The sequence below is a fragment of the Gobius niger genome (genome assembly GCF_951799975.1).
Source record: "Gobius niger genome assembly, chromosome: 2".
Lineage (NCBI taxonomy): Eukaryota > Metazoa > Chordata > Actinopteri > Gobiiformes > Gobiidae > Gobius > Gobius niger.
The window spans coordinates 20874825-20891655 of record NC_136853.1 but is presented as its reverse complement, the minus strand read 5'-3'; the positions used below and the strand labels follow the sequence as shown (position 1 = coordinate 20891655).

Here is a 16831-nt window from a genome sequence, read left to right as displayed (position 1 = left end):
TCACTCATGTTTGCTTGCATATAGTATTGTGTGATGAATGGATTACAGGGTGAATAAATCCATCACAATTTCATAATCAAGAGTCAATATGTGTGAGTCTGGCAAAGTCATGTGTGAATGAGGCTGTTAAAAGATCAAATTATAATGAGTCCGTTAATGACGCTGACAGAGTGACTGAGTCCACACGCCTTCTCCCACCTGAGATCACGTACAAATCCTCACATGACTCCCCGGGCACAGACCTGTCTTGTCCCTGTTGTGTACTGTCAGCTTTGCTTTCAATTTAAGGGAGAAAAGGCAAATCGTGATCTCTAGGCCCTATAGGTCCCTGCACGTGTGTTGAGCTGCAGCCTCCCCCGTAGCGGCCGGTCCAGGTTGTTGTGTGTGGAAGGGCTGGCTGCTGGGTGAATGAGTAAGCCGCCCGCACACATGAACAGAGGAGGGAGGAGGCTTGAAGAGGCTGCTGTGGGTGGGAGGCCTCAGCCCTGCCAAAAAAGCTCCTTCTGTGGGATCTGTTTGTTGCGCTCCTCACAAAACGCTGTGTATCGGCACAAACGACACAGGCAGCCCCTGCCTCTCTGCGAGGTCGCCTCTGTGGTACACGCTCAGCTTCTGAGACCTTACACTTTCGTCCGCTACCAATGTGTTCATCCATATCTATGGATTTCTCTATTTTCACTAGTTTGTGTCTGTTATGGTTTCTGCCAAATGTACTGGTCTCAACAGGCCAGAGTTTTGAATCCCGGCTCTGATTGATGTATACAGTCATTGTGTCCTTTGGCAAGACACTTCACTAAGCTTGCCTTTAAGGACAAACTGGCAACCACACTTCAGTCAGTCAGCTCGGAATCGCCGTGATTACATATGTAGCTTAACACAGCCGAGAGTGGGAAGAACTGATGATAATCCACTACACATCAAGTAGCACCACCACATAAAATATATCACTTCACAAGTACCACCAGGATGGACATTGAATCAGGACTAAAAGGGATATAAATTTGACTATTTTATGTCTAAACTGGAGGAAAACCACGATGAAAAACACCTGACTTACTAAAACATAAATAAATCATCTCTCATTAAAATGAGAGTTTAGATTATTTTAATGAAAAATATCCCAATATAACACCCAAAAAATAAACAGTGTGAAACAGAAAAAAAATAACATCATTTTATAGTGTAAAACACTAATGCTTTCACTCTGTAACCATCGGGAACCATCTAGTTTTGGCCAGAATCTCACAGTGAACATAGCTACAGCTTGACATACACAAGGAAACGCGTGTAAAAAGAAAACAGCGCCGCATGTTAGCGTGTATCGTGTACTGTCAAATGTCAATCGACTCAAGGGAGTTCGATGAAGAGAGGAGGGGAAAAAACAGCACGATTTTATAATGTCTGAGAGAAAAGATCTGGGTTGAATAAGTGGGTCCACCCACCTGTGTGTGAGAGGCAGCTCGGAGAACACAGGCCTGCATGGCAGTTTTAGAGACATGAGTGTGTGGGTTCGGCTAGTTGGCCTGCTTATGCTATCTAATCACTGGGAGAGAAAGGAGAGCAGTGTGCCTTGATCCACCCACCTACCCCAGACAAACAGCGGTTAGCCAAATAAGTACTAGATGTGGTTGCTTCCAGCTCAGGCCATACAAGGGGGAGCAGATACAAAGTGACAAGAGTCTGCAGGTAACAGACATTCAGGACAATTATGTCTCATTCTGTGCTGGGGAGGAAGAGAGATGTGTCAATCTGGAAGCAAAGAGCAGGTCACGACTGAAAAAAGTGCACGTGAGTGGCACTGCACAACGAGTTGGACATGTAGTGGAGAGGCAAAAGTTAAAGGAGATCATTGACTAGTTTAACTTTAATTAGCAAAATTTGTTTTAACCTGAGGCAATGCACAGATATCAATAATGAATTCTTTCAGGGAAGTGGCACGTGCTCAAATCAGGCAACAAAACATTCATGCAGCAATGCAATTTTAACCAAGAACCCTATTAACACTCCCAATTTGTCATTTTTGGTGCTCCTGGACAAATGCACAATATCCTACCTGTGTGATACCTGAGTGGGCGGGTGTGACGGGGAACAGGCATGGCAGATCGCTGTGTCCCGATCATGTATATGTAAGTGTGTGTGTGGCTGAAGTTGTGTGCCCATATGTAGTGCGGCTCATGACAGGCATCTGTCTCCCCTGCCCTGCAGCCTGACTGCTTTTAATTAGGAGGAGCCAGAGCGCCGCAGGCTCTGCTCCGGCTCACACACACATAAACTCACACACACGACCCGAGGGCAGACACAGGCTGTCCCACCAAGGCTGGCCTCTCCTTGTTATCACCACAAGGAGGTGTCCTCAATCACCCCACGACCCTCCACGCTAATGTGCACCCCAGCCCGATCCAGCCACGAACGAGGGATATGCAGGTCACACAACCAGACTCCAGTCCAGTCTGTTTTATTGTTTCAGAATACATTTCCATATTTGACTTTTATTTATATTTTATCTGCCAAATAGCTCTAAATGAGGTAAATTACATTCTCTCTAAACATTATTAATTTTAATTCCACTATTTTTACCAACCGCCTCTGAGTGTTTCCAAGCTCATTTCTTGTTGTTTTGAAAAATAATGTTTAATGGAAGGAGTTTCAAACAATGTCTCTAGTCTAGATAATAAACAACGGGCATATATACCCAGTGCAAGGCAGTAGCCACACCACATGTTCAGACTGTATGGAAAGGGTCTCCCCAGTGATTAGCCCAGAGAAGTGAAATGCATCATAATAGTTCAAAAACAGGATATATATAGTCCTGTTGTTTTTTTTCCTAACCAGTGGCAAACAGTGAGAGAGATATCATTTATGTGTGATGTATTCGAGTACATGCATCGACGTACCAGCAGCAGTGGAGTGCAGCAGGTCGAGCCTCGCACTGGGTGAAGGGTCTGGACAGTATGAGACTATCTGCTCAATGTCAGGCCTCCCTTTCCGTCAGACGCATCCCTCACACCAGCAGCCACACCTGCTCCTATACCACCTATACCACCTATACCACAGCAGGAAGGACAACGTTTATTAACAAAAACTGTCCTTCAAAATCCTGTGGCGCTTTTATTCATAACTGACATAACACCATGATGACAAACAATGAAAGAGGAAGAGTCAAATTGTTAGTTGTGGTACAAACTCATTACTAACTTTCATCACACATTTCTAACATCATAATTCTTCACAGGGATGAGTTTATATGAGCATTTCACAACTTGCAGGGTCACTTTTCAGGGTCACAGAAACCTTAGAAAACTTGCCTGCGAGCTCACAAGAGTCTGAGTTAACAACATACTAATGGAGGATGAAAACTATTCAGCTCCACTACTAGAGGGGCCTTTAAGAAAGTGTGGTGAATCTGGCGCACTCTCCTCACAGGGACGGCCTTTCTAAATGTGGATCGTAAGACGTTTTTTTAAGAAGATGTTTATGAATGAGGCCCAATCTATTAGAAGTCACAGTATTTGTTTTTATTTAACTGTGTTTGTGGTTTAAACAGGCACACTGAGGCAGAGACAGCATCCAGTATAATGCGAGGGCAACGCTAGAACAAAACAGTCAGATCTCCCCCCCTTTTTGTTGTGAGTATGTTTGGTTTTAATGCCTTTGAAGTGAATAAAGGATCGAGGCGGTGAAAGTGTTCGGCAGGAGTCATTATCACTGTAGCTTCCTTAGTACATCCTGAGAATGCTTTTTTCTTTATTCTTTGCTTTCGGGCCAAAACTACTAATGAAAAAAAATATCTCCATAAATCAGCAACACTCTGGATAACTAGGAAATGCGGCCCTATGTCAAAAATGAAATATCCCTTACACTACATTAACCTCCCAAGAGGTTAATGTAGACATTTTTCTTGTTTCACGTGGTTTACGCCCTGTTTATCTTTGAGTCCAGTTTAAGCCTGCTTAAGACTCTTTTCAGACACATTTTAGTTCTGCAAAGTAAAGCTTTGAACACATTAACGCTAATCTGATCCAGGACGGAACCAAGAATAACAGATACAGCCTGACCCAGGTCTAAATAAAGGACCAAACAAAGGTTGAACTAAGCAGTGATGAACATTTTAGTAAGAAAAAAAAGTAAAGCAGATTTGAAAACAGCTCCTGTGTATATCACCAGTTTGCGCCTTACTGCCCGGTGACATGTGGCATACTGATACATCTCGCAGATCGCACACATGCAGGCACGGCGTTATGTACTGTGTCTATCTTTACGATCCAAAGTCGTTGTGATATTAACTTGATCTAATGACTGTTCACACCCCCAGCCCCCTCCAAAGCTCCAATCTGGTGGTGTCGCCCGCAGAGCGCACTGGGCACAGCAGGTGTTGGTAAACAGGTACCCAGCACATGCCAACCAGTCAGACAGACCGACCGGGCAACAGACAGACTCAACACATGACACTGCTCTGTCTTCTTGCACTCGGGTGATTTGAGTAGTGGAAAGTTAGGCATTTGGAGAAGAAAGAAATGATGCCACAGTCGGAAGCTTTGATCGTAACAAACTCCTTCTTTAAGTTTTATTACAAGGACAGCGAAGCGAGTCTGGGGTTTATTAGCAGCAGCCTTGCCTCTGAATCTCAGTAGGACTTTCCTGTTAAATTACAGGAGGAAAATGGCATAGATACAGACGGCATCTTGTCATAGAAGGGGGCGTGGCTTCACTGCGCAGGAAAACAGAGAACACAATTTTCCACTCTTTTTAGTCATTTTCTGGTCACATATGTACTTATTTTTCACACATGAATAGTCAAGTCTAAATCGGGTCCATATGGATATTTTTCATGGCAGATTGTTCAGTAGAAGCGGAAAAACGGCCGTAGCTAGCACTAGCGAGTGTTAGCATGTTGCATGATGCTAAAATAAAGCATAATGTTAGCATTCTCTGTTATTTAAGTAATTATGGGCTGTTGAACCACTTTGCTCCTCTCCATGACTTTGTATCTTTATTGGGTGAAAACTATACAAATAATTCTGCATTTGTTAAAGTTGTTTTTGAATAATTAGAGAAAGTTAAGATTTTTTGTTTTGTTCTCCCCCATAACTCTTTCAACATGACCATATAGAGTTCAGGAATGAGATGCCACATCGTTAAGCATTATGGGATTAGCAGCAATTGTAAACTAATAGATATTTTAAAAGTTAAAATACTGGAGTTATTGTTCATATTGAAACACTTGGACACCACAGTGTGTTAGATGTCTTTACCAGCAGTAACTCTACTTTTTATACTGCTTTTAGCTAATGTTTGTCTGTGGAAATGTATGCTAACAGCTGCAAAGATGGCGGATCTCCATGGTAACCGTGGAATTTCCTGAACTCTATATGGGCGAATATTTTGGGAAACACAATTTTTCCACTCTTTTTAGTAATTTTCTGGCAAAATATAACTTATTTATCACATACAAATAAAGTCAAGTCTAAATTGGGTCCATATGGATGCAGATTGTTCAGTAGAAGTGAAAAAACAGCTGCCGTAGCAAGCGCTAGCGTTAGCATTGGCACAACATGAAGCATCATGTTAGCATTCTCCGTTTTTTTTATATAATTATGGGCTGCTGAACCACTTTGCTCCTCCCCATGTCTTTGTATCTTTATTTGGTAGAAAACTATATTCATAATTCAGCATTTGTTAAAGAAAGTTTATATTTTTCCCCAAATTGTTTTCCCCCTTATCTGTTTTCAAACATGACCATATATGGCCGATTTCAGAGATGCCGTCTGTATCTAATAATTAAGCTAATAATTGCGTTATTTTTTCATTTACCCTCATCATTTCATTATTATTATTTGCAAACACAGCATTGACCAAGTGGCGTTGCGTTTTTAATGAATAACCATGGGGGACGTGTTTAATTGTGATAGAGTTTAAAAGAATACAAAGTACAGGTGCCACTTACAGTGAGTTGCTATGGCTGCCGTGACGTGTGGAGCATAGATGGACCACGGTACAGTATAGCGGCAGTTGTTTTCTGGCCGTCTGGCTGAGCTGTGAGCAGTTAGTGGCTAACCCTGTTTATATATACGGGATGCCAAAGTGAGCTGGCTCGGCCTCTCACCCTGTACAAAACAGTGTAAACCACTAGGCCCAGGCTGCGGTCAGCTTTGGTCCCCTGGTTCCCCCCTGAGAGCAGTGGACATAGCTGTCTGCCTTACGCTCGTGTCCACTTGTTTGTCTAGGTTAGCTCCTCGCCGTGAAATACTATGATTTTCAGGATAGATTTATAAATACACACAAATATTTTGGTTCAGATTGGAAGGTTTGCTAACCGCTGAGCAAACAATGGTCACCGGGCTGTGCTACCTTTATGAATGGAAGTAAATGGTAGGTTTGGACTCGTGATAATGTGATTGTTGTTCTTTTGAGTCAAAACAATATAGACAAGTTGCACACTAAGGACATGATTGTATTACACATATTTTCTCAGTGTCTTCTCGGTGCACCCACAGATTACGATTGTGAAACTTCCTGTCGTGGGCACCTCATTTCAATAAGGGAGTGGTTTAGTGATGCCATGTAGGAAGTGATCAGCCAGATGACATTATGAAAATAAGAATATCTGTTCTGTTAGACTCAATGCTTCTGGGTCGCTAATTTGGCTTTTAAATATCAGCTTTCCCAGTTCAACTCACTCTCTCCTGTTGCCCCACTTTCCTCGATTCGCAAAGTACGCCTAACAAAAGGAAAATGTGATGGTTTGCCTGATTTTCACTGTATATTTCTGAGATTTGACGTTGAGGCCAGGGCTGACAACACGCAAATGTGAAGATTGTCGCATTTTGAAGGCCTGGCTACTAAAAATGAAGGAAGCTACAGGTTAAATAGGTTCAGTGCCGGCTGTATGAATGTGGGGGTGAACAGTTGTGTGGCAGTGTATAGAACTGGAATGGGCTCAAAACACGGAGGACCTTGACAAAGTTTTTGTGTCATCAGCTCCGTGCATGTGATCTCTGGGCAGCGGAGGTGGAGGTGCACGGAATAGCCTTACCAACTTTCCTCATTATTTCCGTTTGTACCCTCCTCCGGCTCCCCAAACAACCCCTTGCCCATTCCTTTTAGAAAAAACAAAATGAAATCCACCAAAACACAACTAAAAATTCATTTTGTCTGACCCAAATCAGAGGGTTTCTGCGCCATGGGCTTATTACACAGTGCGCTAAAACTTGTGTTGTGTAGGAGGATGGGGTATTATTATCTTCCAGCTACCCACCCTGCTATAAAAACTAGTGGTGCGACATCTCCCCAGTGCAGAGCTGCTGCCGCTGCTGCCCTCCCTCCCTTCTTCTTCTCACTCACTCGCGACTCGTGCCTCATGAGCCACACACAACAAGGAGCGCTCAGTCGAAACTCCACTGCCCTGAGACAGACCCGAAACAGCCAGAGCTACCCGACTGCTGGATATCCCCCTCCCGGCTTTCCACATTCAGCTTTTTATGAATGAGACGTCGCTGTGTCCGGTGTGGGGCGGCTTTTGAATGGACCGACTCTCCGCTGGCACTGACTGACAGACAAAGACAGAATCAGCTGTGATTCCATCAGACACGGCGATGGTGAGAGGTCACACGGGGAGCAGCGAACGGGACTTACACAAAGACACGTGAGGGGAATCGGCGAAGTCAAGGTGAGCTGAGCGCAGCCTGTTGAAAGCTGTGGAATGCTGGGCAAAACGTATCAAGACATGTGTGGATGAAGGTTGAATGCCAGAGTTTGGGAGTGCGCACATGGGTGTGTGGGTCACGCACTTGAGATTTCGGGACAAACCGGGTTATTTGTGTGTGTCTTGACACTTGAAAACTTGTAAATTTTTTAAACAAAGTTATTTATTGAATTGAACAGTGCAGATGGAGCAGTATTGTCTGAGGTCAAAAAGGCCAGACTGGTGTGAACATGTGCGTGATAAAATGTTTAGTTTAATATAATTTATTCTTGCATTATATTGTAATTATTTAACAGAAAACTTCTACATCAATATTTTACAAATTAAGTAACGTCTTTTTCCAAAATAGTGCAAGTATTCTTTTTATTCATACCTGCGTTCAGTAAATGCTAGATAACAACAGAACTTCATCAGTGTTAAAGATGTTTCTGCGTCTCAATGATAAAAACATGTTTTGGATTGGAACTTGAGCTCTAAATTATGACTTGTTTGTGTGGTTTTTTTTAGATACCTGACCTCATGCTGTTACAATCAGGCATTATAACATGTTTTTAAGGTCTAATCAGTCAGTGACTCAAGTGAAAAATATTTTGTATTGTGCAGTTTAATATATATGAATTATCTCACATTGTGCTAAACGTATAATAAGGACATGACAGCGTGGTCCGTCCGCGTTGACATTATTTTGTAATGCAATTAGATTAACCGCATCCAAAGATAAACAGAATATTTTTAACTGCACAAATACAGTAAATAAAGCAATCAAAATGAACAAAGTTTGTTTCTGTGTTAGGAAAACACTGTTGTATTTAGGGATATTGTGCATTCTAAATTGATAAACTTACAGTGAGAAAATATTTCAAAACGTGATAGATAAAAATGTTACTAACATAGTAATGTTAAAACTTTTGTTTTCTATTGGGAGAAGAGAAATAATGATGTGTAGTTGTGAGATGGCACTTAAAAAGGCAGGTGCATTGGCTCCAGTTTGTCCAAGCTTACTAATGGTAATTATAAAAACAAATGTGTTTATTTTATTGGCTGAAATTAAAAGACAAATAATGACAATAGAAGCCCTGACTGATCTTAAATAGAGTTTGAAAAGGAGAAAACATATAACTTACAAAGAATATAGTTTTAATTATTGCCTGAATTGCTGCATTCTGGACACCTGGTTAGTACAAACATTATAATCCACAGGGACACATCCGAGATGACCAGCGATTCTCAGTCAGCTTGACTACGCTGTAGAAACTCTGCTCTTAAATGCTGCAATTTGGTTGTGACATTGCACTATAATTATTGTAGAGATTGATATACACAGGTTTGGCTCCACTAATTGACAGCAATTAAATTAAGTTTGGCTATTAGCCACATATGACCCCAGACAGTTGTTCTCAGTGTAAAAAGTCATTTAAAGAGTGTATGCTCTGCACACAGTCGCACTGTTCCACAGCAGATAATGGACTACTGCACACGGCCTCGAATAAATGTCTTCCCCTAATAAGGGTCAGAATCTCGCCTGTCAATACTCTAAATTATTGTCCATGCAATTGTGGGTGTGTGACAGCTGTTTAGCAGGTGTTTGCAATGGGCAGTGGGTGACAGCACCAAACTTTGGAGCTGGTGATTTAGCTTGTGGGTCAGGTGCATGCTGCGGCCTGACAGGGATAAACTAGGCTTTAGCTGTAACAGCTTACAGGCCAAATGAGTGTCTGTCTCTGACAAGGGCTGGGATGGACATTAGCTACTGATTTGTGGCCTGAGCGGTCAGGGCTAGGGACGAGGTAGCCCTGCACTTGGGGCATAATGATCCAGCTGCAGAGCGAGGAGTGCACCTCAATTATTAGGGAGAGGAGCAGGGCGCCGCGGCTGCTCATGGCTCTGCATGGCCCGAAATCCAGTTCTGGGCAAAAGAGGACAGTGAATAGAGGTGACACATAATTTGGGGTGGGAGTGCTGAGTTGAAAGTGTTGATGACTAAGTGTGGCATGAGAGGAGACAGAACCAGTACTGGCAGCGAGGGACACCAGCGTAACTGGTCACGTTCATATCTTTTCGTCTTTTCGCATATTGTCGTGAAGGCAGGTCGAATTTTGGAGACAAAGATGGACTGGTGCTCCTGCTTAAACACAACTTTACCACCACGACAAGTTGATGACAGTAAGTTAGATTTAAGAACTTCTCCAAAAATATCTTAAAGAGTAGTTCTAAATACGCTGTCTGAAGGCACCCCACCCTGACTCTTTTGTGGGATGGGTAGGTGGGCGGGAAAAGGGTTAAGTGTTGTTTGGCTGGTGAAAAGCTCCGGGTCCTTGTGGTGAGAAAGCCGTGCCCTCCTCCTCATCCAGCCCGTCTATGTGGCACATCCTTCTTAGATCCTCTCTTCATGCTGTAATTAAGGGGCAGGCTGCTGTAAGAGCTCCTAGCGGCGAGCAAACAGTGGGAACCAGGATAGAGGGGGTGTGGTCCTCCTCCACTGCTGGGCCACTCGTACAACAAACGGCACCAGCAGCACGTGTCCAGTCCTACTTCATAGAGTGGGTGGGATGACAGCGGGTTAGCGGGCCCTCCCAGTCGCTCACACACTCTCTCCTATCCCCCGTTGTTCAGAGATTGGCGCTATTGTTTGTCTTGGCAGGCTCTTACAGGGAGCGGCCCCTGAGCTGGTGTTTGTGCAACCTGTTAGGGAACTTCTAGGGCCATCTGATCTATGGCTGAAGATTCTCTCTCTTTCTCACGCAGACTTTCGGTTTTCATGGCCCTCCTGCAGTGTGAAATAAGTAAGAAAGGGACCTAATTATTTAGTTTGTGTGAAGGGGCTCCATCCATGTGGTGCCAGGGACTCCTCAAACTAGTGGCACCCGGGCTTCAAGTGATACTCAGGGTCATGGGTAATTCGACGTTTTATAAGCCATTTAAATTGGATGTGTTTTCTGAGATGGCACTTGGTGTGAAAAGTTCAAGAACTTCCGCGCTGCGCTATTTTAGATTACGCGTTCAAGCCGCTGTAAATCTGAACTTTTGCTAATCTTAAATTTGCTCTGTTCCAATCTCTTGAATACAAAGCTTGATCTATAGCCTGTAGCCTCTGCCTCTTGTAAAGATTATCTTAATTATGTCCAGTCTGTATCATTGGGATGAACATAGCAACTGTTACCTAGCAACAGAGCAGACAAGAATAAACTACATGGGAGATTGGTATCTGAGACGTATACCTGCAGGTGAACTATAGGATTGTCTAGATTCTTGGTTCCTTTTTTTTTTTTTTTGCCGCACATTTCAGGACAAAAACTCTCTGGCCGGGCAGTGTGTGTGTGTGTGTGCGTGTGTGTGTGTGCGTGTGTACTTATGGTTTCTTACCCTGGCCCATTTTGAGGCAGTCAACAATGCAGCTTGTGGCCAGTGGGGCCGGCTTCAAAGTATTTATCTGCACATGCCTTCGGTGACCACCAAGTGCGGACTCCGAACTGGAAGCTCTATTCATAGACGTGAATGAATGAGCACTTCGCCAAAGGAAGTTTTATCACAGTAAACAACAGCGCAGTGAATCAACAGGTGGCGATCCAGTCAGCAGAGGAGAATGAAGAGAAGTAAAAAATAAAAAAAAGGAAAATTTAGTCAAAGGTTTTTGTTTTCACACTGCAGGCAGTCTAATAAACTGTGTAGATAAGGTAAAAGTGTGATCTAAGCATTCTGACAGGATACAATGTCTGGCATGGGTGCGATCTGACCTGCTTTTGTTGTCTTGCCATTTCACACTGCACGGTTCATGCATCGCTGCACTTGACTCCCTGTAAAAACAGAAATCATATTAATAAAAGTGAGCTCTACCATCCCACATCCATTAAAACATTTGGAGAAATATATAAGATGTAAAGAAGCATCACTGAGAGATCAGATATATTCATGCCACTGCTGCATTACATTAAGTACGTTATTAAACTAAATTGTGGTTGATTTTTTTTAATTTACAGCCTGTGTTCTCAACAATTGCAACACTTTCCTACAGTGAAGAAAGTGATAGCACATTTGAGAATAAATATTAGCCCAGGCGATGTTTGCTCAGGCATGCTGTATTTACCACTTGTTGCCTTTACTGCACAGATGGCACACCAACAAGCAAACCCACAGTATATTTTAATAAAGCCAAACTGTCACTCATTGTGGTAGAATCATCGCAAAAAATATCAATAAAGAAAAAAGGGAGGTGGTGGAGAGCGACCCAGCTGCTACGGCGCTCGTCACCAACTCCTCGAGTTTTTTTAACCTCACGACGCATTTTCAGCTTTCCTCATTCACAGCATAAACATGTCGCCACAATTCATCGAATCCAGATAGCCAAGGTCGGAGCCGATATTTTCTTCTACACTGGTTAAGAAAATACATCTCTTCTTAATGCAATAAATACATCACCAAAATGTGAATAGAGAGCTTCATATTTTTACTGAATACAAACTTAGTGTTACATCCTCAAACTGGCAAAAGTAGGGCTGGAAAATGACTAATAGTCCGGTTCACTATTCACTTTTTGAATAAATATTATTAATTAAGAAATCAGAAAGACAATGTTTCCATATGTAAAAAAAAAAAGGTGTGATGATAGTGATGATAACATTTTTATGGGGAGTAAAAAACGTAGTTTGGTGGAAATTGACGAAATTTGGCAGAAAGTTCCATTTGGTCGTTCCAGTCAAAAAAGTCAATGAAACCCTTGTCATGCGTGTCTTGGAATTGCCGTAGCGATGACCAGAACTCCCCATTTACTCTAATGGAAAAATGGTATAATTGCACAATTTTACTAAATGACAAGGGCAAATGGAAACATTGTTTGTTGCCATAAGGTTTACAAAAATATACAGTTTTTATTCTCTCAAAGGAAATCCCAAACAGCAGAAATCTAAACATAGTGAACAGGACTATAAGAGCATTTTTTCTATTCAACATTGCGAGTATATTTGTGATTTACTTTTTAAAATAGAAATCATTCACACATTTGAAACGAATTTCCATTAGAGAGGAGACTGGAATGTGAACCACAAAACGAATACCAGAATCATTTGTTGCAGAGGTCTGAGCTACAGACCGCGCTGTGACCAAGTCTGTGAAAGGCGCTACACAAATAAAGTCGCTTCCATCTGACAGGGTTAGCAGCTTTTTATGGAGGATAAATCCCAATGTAAACAGGCTATTTTGTTGTTTCAGAGCACTTTATTTCACATAAATAATCAAATCCTAATTTGCTAGTTTCAATTGGAAGCCTCTGTAATCAAATCCACAATTGGTGTGTGGAAATCCATCTATGAATGAAAATTTCAGTTCAATTCTATGCAAAATATGCCCAGGATAATTTTCAACGAAACCCTTTTGTCTTTGTTACCATATGTGTGTGAATGCATGTTGGTCCATAATAATGCACAACTGCTTTGTGTGTGAAATTCGTTCTATTCTAAAAACAAACTAATTCTGTTCAGTGAAACTTCAAAACCAGAACCATGGTGCACCACACAGAGGAGGACCTGATCGGGATCCCCTTCCCGAACCACAGCAGTGACGTCCTGTGCAGCCTGAACGAGCAGCGGCGGAACGGCCTGCTGTGTGACGTGGTGCTCATCGTGCGGGACCAGGAATACCGCACCCATCGCTCCGTCCTGGCCGCCTGCAGCCAGTACTTCAAGAAACTCTTCACCGTGGCCACAACAGACGGAGGAGACCCGTCCCACCATGCAGCGGCGGTGTACGAGATTGACTTTGTGGCTCCTGAGTCCCTCACGGCCATCCTGGACTTCGCCTACACCTCCACGCTGACCGTCACCACGTCCAACGTCAAAGAGATCCTCAGCGCGGCGCAGATGCTGGAGATCCCCTGCATCATCAACGTGTGCCTGGAGATTCTGGACAGTGGAGGCGGTGGGGGGAGAGAGGAGGAAGAGGAGGCAGAGGAAGACGAAGAGGAGGATGAGGAGGAGGAAGAGGAGGACATGGGGTCGAGGTAGGACGTCCATATCACAAATAATACAGCGTCAAATCCCTGAGGTCTTCTTTAAATGTCTTGGTTTAGCAAAGAAGACAGTTGTGGAATATAGTATGTCTTTCTCTTATGGTGCAGCCCGAGCTCGAGGAAGGATGAGCAGGATGAGGAGGACGACACGAGCGACCGATCCATGAGGTCATCCGAAAGCAGAGGGGAACAGACGCCATCCGGGACAGGCTCCTCACCCCCTCCCACCACCTCCTCATACCGGCCGCAGCTGCAGTCTCAGTCTCCGGACAACATCGCGGGCAAACAGGTACGGTTTCTGTAGCACGGAACTGTCTGAGGTGGAGCCATGAACTCGTCACAAGGAAAAAACGAAATGAAAAAGTAAATATATAAGAAAAAAAATCAAACATCACTACTGTATAACATTAGTAGAAGATACAGGCTACTGTTTTATCCCAGCTCCAGGCCAACATTTTGGGTTGGATACACCGAAGCTCGTACGTTTGTTTTTATTTATTTTGGTGCACTATTTCAATGAATTCTTGTCTGACAATACATTTAAAAAAAATAATACTTGACAAAAGAGGTAATGGGAAAAAAGGTCACCATTATTATTTTCTTTCGCTCTTATTGATACAAAAAATATATTGCTATAACAACTACACTATACTACTTAAGAAAATATAATTCTCACTCATCCTACTACGGTCACTCGCATCCACATTGATCAGATGTATGTCTTAAGAGCTTTTGTCAATACTCTCACAACAGTGTGCAACTAAAAGCTTAAGATTCCAGAAATATGATAAGATGTACACAGGTTTGGAATAAATATTGCTATAACTCTTCTGTGCAATAGCAGCGTAACGACACATGAGAGTTTCTAAGATAAGCCGATAACAACACGTTGAGAGTGAAATTGGAAATTGAGTATTTCTCTGCTTGTCTGATTTCAGGAGAGTCTCGAAGGCCGCTCGCTGAAGGACTTCTCCATTGAATCTTTGCTTCAGGAGGGGCTGTACCCACGGATTTCCACACTGGACAGAAGGCCCAACTTCTCCCCTCTACTGCCAGGTTTCTACCCCTCTGTTTGGGCTGCAGAGTTCCCTGGTTTCCCACAACAATTTTTAGACCCCGGCCGCCATCCACACTCAGGACCATCCCCTCTGGGCAGACCCAACTCCTATCCTACTACTGCTGCTGCCCATGAGAGTGCCCGGCCCCTAGACCTCGCTGTCAAACGAGAGGTCATCAAAGAGGAGATGAAAGAGGAAGTCCCTCCCACATTACTCCACGGTGACTTCATGAAAGAGTTTAATGGTCAAGGATCAGTGGCAGCAGAGGGGCATGCTTTAGGTCAGATCAAGGACGAGGCAGACTTCCGGTCATACTTGAACTTTCTGAGCTCTGCGTCCCACCTGGGGGCACTATTACCCCCCTGGCAGCTGGAGGAGGAGAGGAAGATGAAGCCCAAAGCCTCACAGCAATGTCCCATCTGCAACAAAGTCATCCAAGGAGCTGGGAAACTGCCCCGGCACATGAGGACGCACACGGGAGAAAAGCCCTACATGTGTACTATCTGTGAAGTCCGCTTCACCAGGTACTGAGCCACTCTCTGTTCTGATGGTTATGTAAAACATGCAGCTGCTCGGAAACACCAGAGCTGATGGAAAAAACCTGTTTCTATGCACTTTATCTAAATATCAAAGGGCTGTATAGGTGGAAAGCCCCTCTCATTAGGTCTTTATCACCAACAACATCCTGTTTCATTGTCAGGGTTCTGTCTACATTTTTGAGCACACAAACCTGAAAGAGAGAACATTTTCTGAGGCAACCTAGTAAAATGAACTTAGTATCCAGACTATGGCGAAACACAGGCTAGTGTGTTCATCTTCTTACTCCAATTGTAATAAAAGTTATTGGTGCAATTTTTCCCCTCGCTAAATAGCTATGTAAAACAGCTGAGTGAAATACCTGTTTCATCAAATAATTAAGAACATTTCTCAACTTGTGAGAATCTTTTTTTTTTAAATCAAATTTCATCTGTCCTACAATTCACTACATGTTTCCTGGTTGTGTCAGAGGGTTGATTGTTTGATAAAAAGTGTGCATGATCTGATTCTTATGACTCTCTTTTATTTTTTGCAGGCAGGACAAATTAAAGATCCACATGAGGAAGCACACGGGTGAGCGTCCCTACATCTGCCTCCATTGTAACTCAAAGTTTGTTCACAACTATGACCTGAAAAATCACTTGCGAATACACACGGGCGTCCGGCCATATCAGTGCGAACACTGCTACAAAAGCTTCACTCGCTCAGACCACCTGCACAGGCACATCAAGCGGCAGAGCTGCCGTGTGTCCCGCCCTCGCAGGGGGCGCAAGCCAGCTGCTTGGAGGTCCACCCCCCCCAACAACTTCCTGTGTCCACCCACAAACCCCATCGGCCACTATGAGGAGAGCAGTTTGAGCTCAGCGTACCAGGCCGTCAAGACTCATGAACTGGGAGAGATGCTTGGCCTGGGCATCAGGAGTCTCGGCTTTAAGGGATCAGCTCCAGAGACCCGGGACAATGTCAAAGCAGAAGGGAAAGCTGTCCCACCCCAAGAGCACAAGCCCAGAGCTGCGCGCCAGCACGGCATGTTCGCCTTCACCATCTCTGAGGAAGACATGTTGTCTCAGTCTCCCTTCTACAATGCAACCTCGGATCCTTGGACCAGGAGTCTGGAGCGAGCGCCGCCCATTTCAGAGCCAGCCAAATGAACAGTGTACATTTGAAATCTGCTCGCAGGAGCTCAAGCACCTTTTAGAAACAAAGTAACCAAGAACATAAAAAAAAAAGAAAAACTGCTGCCAAAGCAGTGCTACAACACGTTTTCAAGAAAGCACTTTGAATGCTTGCCGGATGTCATGTTTACTTACTTTTATAAACTGATAGCATCTGTCCTTAGTCAAGGCAGGTGTAATTACAATCATAGTATTAGAATTAACATCTGCCACAAAGAGGACCCTGCACCTATGCAGAACAAATGCTTGGTAAACAGTTGAAAAAAATAAAAAATCTCCTTCAGGCATTGAATGTACACAAAACAGATAATGTGTTAAGTACTTTAACAGCCTTTCCTGATTCAAGCTCTTGTCTGCA

The 16831-nt window shown here is 43.4% G+C and overlaps 1 protein-coding gene across 1 annotated transcript; it reads left to right on the top strand.

Annotated features, from left to right (window-relative positions):
* The first annotated feature begins 7291 nt into the window (after positions 1 to 7291).
* Positions 7292 to 16741, top strand: zbtb7c (zinc finger and BTB domain containing 7C). Its single transcript, XM_079552316.1, has 5 exons — positions 7292 to 7666; positions 13177 to 13694; positions 13812 to 13992; positions 14642 to 15285; positions 15834 to 16741. Exons 2-5 carry the CDS (start codon positions 13198 to 13200, stop codon positions 16447 to 16449), a joined length of 1938 nt encoding a protein of 645 aa, XP_079408442.1. The 5' UTR covers positions 7292 to 7666; positions 13177 to 13197; the 3' UTR covers positions 16450 to 16741.
* Positions 16742 to 16831: the final 90 nt, after the last annotated feature.